At 41.8% G+C, this 7,374-nt stretch overlaps 1 protein-coding gene across 1 annotated transcript; it reads left to right on the top strand.

Moving 5' to 3' along the window:
* Positions 1-2,843: 2,843 nt before the first annotated feature.
* On the top strand, positions 2,844-5,410 carry LOC103358074 (5-beta-cholestane-3-alpha,7-alpha-diol 12-alpha-hydroxylase). Its single transcript, XM_008282888.1, has one exon. It carries the CDS (start codon positions 2,884-2,886, stop codon positions 4,417-4,419), a length of 1,536 nt encoding a protein of 511 aa, XP_008281110.1. The 5' UTR covers positions 2,844-2,883; the 3' UTR covers positions 4,420-5,410.
* The last annotated feature ends 1,964 nt before the right edge of the window (positions 5,411-7,374 follow it).

Raw genomic sequence — 7,374 nt, 5'->3', positions numbered from 1 at the left:
TTATTTGTTGTTCAGTGTATTTAAAACAGAGTAAAAGAATAACCATCACCGTATGGGAGCAGTATTTATAATACTCTATCATTGTCACTGTATGGAGAATTCTAGCAGCATGTGCAGTTTTAAACATTTCACCAACTAAATAACAGAACAAGATCAGAAAGAGTGCATTTAGGGTCATCTTGGTCATGCATTTAACTTTAATGAATTGTCTATCTTTCATCTGAGGCCTTTAAACTTGAACTAATTTACATAAACAAGCCAACACATCAGCGTTTGTGGCCCCTGAAATGTTTCTGATATAAGATTATTAGTTTATGCATTCTTCGTAATGATTCTTATACGTAATTGTTCCTAAGCCTGATTTGACAAATGCAACCAACACAGACACTTTACAGTTAATTTAAAGATTATTTTTAACTGCACATTTTGCTCCATACCTCCAAAACAAGCTATATCGAGCTAAAGCAGAACGACGCATCTTTTGCCATCTAAAAATATCAGTTTGATGTGTTTGCATCAGAGCTTCTGCTTTCTGTTCCACCTTCTCCAGAATGGACATCAAAACCAGCTTTGAAGCCCTAATGAGCATGTGGCATTTCCGTAATGCAATTATGGAACCATTTCCCGCTGGTCATATTCCAGATCCAAACACAAACTGAAGATGAAAGCAGAAATTTAAGAGTCGAGGGGAAGAAATGAACCAACACCAACCTTCCAGGCAACCCTCTAAAAACACAGTTAAATACACACATTTTAAATTTACTTCCACTTTGTTGCACATTGCTTACAAAGTGCTTTCTGCTATTCAACCCATACGTTTTATATGTTTTTGCTAATATTGGAAATTATCATGATTTTAACGTAGCTTCTGCAGCATTTTGTTTTGACTTGTGTGCAGACAAAGAACTCAAACATAAAACTGTTTTTAAAAAGTCTGCTGCTGTCGAATGGTTTGCAGTGACGCTTAGAACAAAGAACACAGCTCCACCTAGGGGTGAATTTGTGAATGAATACTGACATGAGATTAGGCAGCTCAACAGAGGAAATCATGAATTCAGTCCATTAAAGGCATCATACAGTTGAAACCAGAAGTTTACATCCACTGTATAAAAAGACACAAAACCTTTTTTCTTCTCACTATCTGACATTAAATCAGACTAAACTTTTCCTGTTTCAGGTCAGTCAGGATCACCAACATTATTTCTATTTGCTAAACACCAGAATAATGAGAGAGAGAATTGTTTACTTCTTTCTTCAGAGTCAGAAGTTTCCATCCATCTCCTCAGTATCTGCTAGCGTTGCCTTGTGATGGCTGGACATTCCCATGGTGGTTATACTGATAGAACTGTTTGAACAGATGAACGTGGAACCTTCAGGCATCTGGAAGTTGTACCCAAGGATGGACCAGACTGGTGGAGGTCCACAGTTCTCTTCCTGATATCTTGGCTGATTTCTTTAGATGTTCCATGCTGTCATCAAAGGAAGCAGTGTGTTTGAGGTGTGCCTTAAAATACATCCACAGGTGTGCCTCCAATTAACTCAGATGTTGTCAATTAACCAATCAGAAGCTTCCAAAGCCATGACATCATCATCTGGGCTTTCCCAAATAGTTTGAAGGCATCTTAGTGGATGTAAACTTCTGACTTTGAAGAAAGTAATAAAAAAAAACATTCTCTCTCTCTTTATTCTGGTGTTTAGCAAATAGAAATAATATTGGTGATCCTGACTGACATGAAACAGGAAAAGTTTTGTCTGATTTAATGTCAGACAGTGAGAATAAAAAAGTCTTTCTATACAGTGGATGTAAACACAGAGCTGTTGAATTCAATGCAAACTGCATTAAGGTTTGTATAATAATAATAACAATTTAGGTTGAACTCAAATGTCACTGCAGCTTGTTTTCCAGTAAAATATATGATCCAGTAGATGGTGCTGCACGTCCACAGTGGGAGCAGCACAGAGGGACAGGACTGAACATCCTGTGTATATAATCACGATGGTAAATATGCATCTCCATTTGTGCAGTCTCTATGAAACAGTCATCATCAGTAGCTGTTGTTGCACAATTGTGCCTTTAATCTGGCAGTGATCGATGCAGTGTGTTTAGATCATGCACTAGAAGAATGTCACTAGACCGGTTTTACTTGTTGATGAGCGTCAGGATTTATTTGAACTCTTCCTGCTACCAGACAATACGTTATTATAGCTTATTAATATTAGCACAGGAAACGGTGTCCATTTCATATGCAGCTCAGCAAAGCTCTTTTTTTGACCAAAAGACGACAGTTTGTGATGTTGGTCAAAAAGTTCCTTCCACATTTAAACAACACAATCATACATGTTTATATTTTTAACCTGATAATAAGGTTGCATGCCTTCTCAAGAGGTAAAACAATGCCTCTGCCAGCATGAGTCTAACCAGCAGTCATGTGACACTGACTGCAGGGTGTTTGCAAATCGGGCAAGAGAGAGAGAGACTGTGAATGCTCTGCTTGTGATGGCATAATGTGCACAAGCTCTGTAAATATTTTAGGCACATCAAGCTTCACTAAGAATTAAGAACATTTCTGAAAAGGCAACTTATTGTTTTCTTCATACGGTCCAAAAAGAAGGGATTAAAAGCCCTTCTGTCTTCACTGTAAGTAAACAACTAAGAACCCTGAAAAGTTTTAGCATGTTTTAAAAATTAACAAATGAATGTATGGACAAACAGAAAACAACCTCACGCTTGTAATTTTCAGCTTTATATGGAAATGTTGGTGTGTGCACTTCCAGGAATGGTGAAACCCATCCTGCAAGTAAAGGGAGGAGCAAAAGACTGTTTATTGTGCTGCATGTGGACCTTAACTCCAAATTGGCCCGGGGCTGCCAAGGGAATCAGTCATGGGTGTGCTGCTGCCAATACTGCTTGCCTTACTGGCGGCTCTGATCGGAGGGCTGTATCTTCTCGGGGTCTTTCGACAGCGGCGACCAGGAGAACCTCCTCTGGACAAAGGGCGCATTCCTTGGCTGGGTCATGTCCTCGAGTTTCGCCGGGACACTTTGAAGTTCCTTGAGAGGATGAAGCAGCAGCACGGTGATGTATTCACTGTTCAGCTGGGAGGGTTTTATTTTACATTCCTTCAGGATCCCCTGTCGTTTGGGACTTTTACAAAAGAGAGTCGAGAAAAACTGGACTTTAACAAGTTTGCCAGGCACCTGGTGCGCCAAGTGTTTGGTTACGTCTCTACCGGGGATGATCACCACATGCTTCAGATATCCAGCAACAAGCATCTCAAGGGGGATGGCCTGGAGGCGATGACACAAGCCATGACAAGTAATTTACAGAACCTTATGCTGCACAACATTGGCTCGGCTGCAGACCAAAGGACGTGGGTAGAAGATGGACTGTTCATGTACTGCTACAACATTGTTTTCAGAGCCGGCTATTTGGCCCTGTATGGCAATGTGCCACCCAGGTCAGCAGGAGGTGAGGAGAACGCCAAAGCGGAAGACAGAGCTGAATCAGACGCCTTATTTTCCGAGTTCCGTAAATACGACCAACTCTTTCCCAGCCTTGCTTACGGGGTTCTCCCACCGAGGCAGAAGATGGAGGCGGATAGGTTGAAGTCGTTCTTCTGGGACTCCCTGGCAGTGCACAAGGTGAGGAACAGGGACAACATCGGAGGCTGGGTGTTCGACCTGCAGCGAGCCTTAACGGAGAAGGGTGTGGAGGACTCGATGATAGACCGGTACATGTTCCTGCTTCTCTGGGCTTCTCAGGGCAACACTGGGCCTTCTGCATTCTGGCTGCTCCTCTTCCTCATGAAACACCCGGACGCCATGACGGCAGTGAGGGAAGAGGTGGAAAAAGTTCTGAAGGAGTCTGGCCAGGAAATCCGGCGTGGCGGCCCCTTAATCGACCTGACCCGTGAGATGCTGATGAAAACCCCAATCCTGGACAGCGCCGTGGAAGAGACCCTCCGACTCACCGCTGCACCCCTCCTCACCAGGGCCGTCATGCAGGATATGACCCTCAAGTTGGTTGACGGGCGCGAATACCTGATACGCAAGGGGGACAGAATGTCAGTTTTTCCCTACAGCGCCGTCCAACTCGACCCCGAGATCCACCCTGACCCTCATTCATTCAAATACGACCGCTTTCTGAATCCAGACGGAACCAAGAAAACAGATTTTTACAAAGGAGGGAAGAAGGTGAAGTACTACAACATGCCCTGGGGTGCCGGAGTCTCCATGTGTCCTGGGCGTTTCTTTGCCACCAATGAGCTGAAACAGTTTGTTTACCTCATGTTAGCCTACTTTGAGTTCGAGCTGAAGAATCCTGAGGAGAAGATCCCTCAAATTGACTTCAAGCGATGGGGCTTTGGAACGATGCAGCCCGTCACAGATGTTCAGTTTAGATACAGACTCAAATACTAGACCGACCAGATGGCACGTTCTCAGATTTCAATCCTCTCTAGAAGCGTTTATGTTGCTTTTGCATTTCTAGGAAACATGATTGAGCTCTTTTTTTCAAAGCAGTTATGTGATTAGCACAGATTTCATACATATCTGTTGGCATATATCTAAATTATTAACCACATACTATCTACTATACACAATCTTTGCAGATAACTCTCTCGTCATCTGGCTGAAAATCTTTGATCCCAGTGGACTTTAATCCAGTTAACAGTAATTTTATTAGTCTTTGTATAAACAAATACAACTGAACTGTGTATACTGTGGCTCGTTGTTCTCCACTTGCCTGTTTTCCAGTGTGATCCTTTGCAACAAGTGATGCCACATGTTGACTTATGCAATGAAACACTGTGAAATACGAGCGTCTGGCAAGCTCAGCAACATGTTGTACTCATTAGATTGTGCAATGCCCATTAGTTCAAAGTTCTGTCTACAAAACAAATCAGAAAATCAGAAAATGGAAAACATTTTTTAAAAATGTTATAATTAAAATTTTTGATTTTTTCCTAATGAATATATGTTGGCTTTGGAGGAGGTTAAAAACTGAGATGAACCCAAAGTATAATTCCTGGAATTAGGCTGCAGCCACAATGTAAATAACTGCTAAAGCAACTAAGGCTGCACTTCCATGGGATGCAGTCTGCACACATTTTTTGTTATCTTCTCAGTAGATATGTGACAGACTTCCTCTGCTCCTCTGACCTGCCTGGCCCGGTGGGTTTTCACGACCCGGCGAGCAGAGCAGGGAAGTGGGAAGCCTTCCTCTTTTTGTCTATGTCGCTCTCTCAGCTTGGTTCTTTGTTTTTGGTTTGATCTGCTTTGTTGTTTCTACATCTAGCAGCTCCATGCACATTTCTCCACTCAGCTGTACACTCACACTGACGTTTATCCGCCTTACTGACTGGTTTTTGTGAATTTTTGATGTAATAAATTGTTTGATTTCTTGACCTTGTCCTGTGGGTTGTTCCTTTTAGTTTGTCTGTGAAAGCTACATGAGGAGATGAATGACTATAAATAATCCTCTGGGAGCACTTTGACAGGCCAGAACAACGTTCTTTCGTTGCAAACACGAGGATTTGTCATTTTAGCTACACATTTATTCAACTGAGAACATGCAGAAAAAGGAAAGGTGACACTGCAGAGTACTTTACATGCACCTTGAGGATAGTTGTTTCGTATGTTGAACAAAAATAGCATCTAAGCTTCTTTACGTGATTGTGCAGTAATGCATGCTTGTTTTTTTTTTTTAGCTTCTGTTTGCCCAAAAACAATAAAAGATTACATTCTATGATGTCAGGGCTAATAAAGGAAGAGAACAAAGTTGAAGCCCAGGAAGTGAAGATTTACTTAATAATAAAAATGTACTTGATAATAATTGATAAGTTAGCTGTCGCCACATTTAAACAACATAAGCAGTTGTTTCTTACACTCTGGGATTTTTTCATCTAGAGATGCACCTGCTGAGCTCTTACTGTCATTTTGTCACATATATTTTTTTTTATCAAACTCAACAACATGTTGCTGGTAAATTTGATTTTATTTAACGTGTAGAATCACCAGTGTGCCAGTAAGAGATAAAAGTATGTTAGAATATACGTCAACATTTCCGGGATGTTTGAAAAGGCGCTGAGTTAGCATGAAATGGACTGCAGTGATGTGAATACAAGTTCATGTCATCACAGCCCCTTATCTCTGGAAAGCCATATCAGAGATAAGGGGCCAAGGTGGGCAAATTCTCCAAAGCCGCCCAGTTTTCAGTTAACTGAGGGAACAACCAGAGAGCAGAGGGGGAGTGCCAGTGTGTGTGGTATCACTGGCCCAGATAAGTAAGGACATGGCATGCCTGTTATGTTTAAAGAAGAACCTCAAATCCAGCTCCAGTTTGCGCCGGTGAGCAGGGGAGAGAGGCCACAACCGGAGTCAGGATCAACGCTTTTAGTCTGATGATGAAGACTTCTAGTGGGCTTAGTCAGCAGCAGCAATAAAGTCTAAGACACAAATGCATGGATTACTGTCGCACAGTGAGAGAACAGGTTGGCTTATAGAAATATTACTCCAATGAAAAAAATGTGAGTAGCTATGACAGGACACTTCAGTGTCAGACAAAATGAATCTGACTCACTGACTGTAGACGGTGAGTGTAAGTCTGCTACTTCCAAAGTGCATTTCACTCAGCGCTCACCTGCCTACAATCTGTGTGTTGCTGTTTTGACAAATCCTGTCGCACCACCCAAGAGCCTTGTGATTGGTTTAACCCCAGGCCATATGGTTTAGGTGACAGGTATTGCTTTTTTTTTTTTTTTAAATTATTTTTCAAATATAAAAAGAGGGACATTTGTCATGCATTTGGAACCAAAAACTTATCAGAAAATGTATTAAACATAATGTAAAAGTCTATAATGTGAATCCCAACAAATATTTTGCACATATTCTTTCTTGGGGACCTCGAAAGACCTTCTACGTACGGCAGCATGAACGTCCTCAACAGGACGAGAGACACTTTTCTCCCAAAATGATGACACCATGCAGCTGGTACATTCTTCAGCGCTGACACACTTTCCTTAGAAATAGGCCAAATTATGAGAGAGTCAAAAAAAGACTGTAAGATTTTTCAGGGTCAGACTTTTATAAATAGTCGAGACATTGATGTTAGCTCCTAAATTGCCACACAAACGCCCATATTAGGCTGGTCTTACAACAGTTAACCCTGTTTTATCTGGATTTAACAGCAAAACTTTACTTACATACTCATCCATCATCTATACACCGCTTTATCCTCACTAGGGTCATGGGGGGCTGGAGCCTAACCCAGCCGACTTAGGGCGAAGGCAGGCGACACCCTGGACAGGTAACCAGTCTATCACAGGGCTACACTTAGAGACAGACAACCAAGCACACTCACATTCACACCTACGG

The sequence above is a fragment of the Stegastes partitus genome, unplaced genomic scaffold (assembly GCF_000690725.1).
Source record: "Stegastes partitus isolate 25-593 unplaced genomic scaffold, Stegastes_partitus-1.0.2 Scaffold289, whole genome shotgun sequence".
NCBI lineage: Eukaryota > Metazoa > Chordata > Actinopteri > Pomacentridae > Stegastes > Stegastes partitus.
Note: the sequence above shows the minus strand (reverse complement) of the source record. Positions and strands in the feature narration are given on the sequence as shown.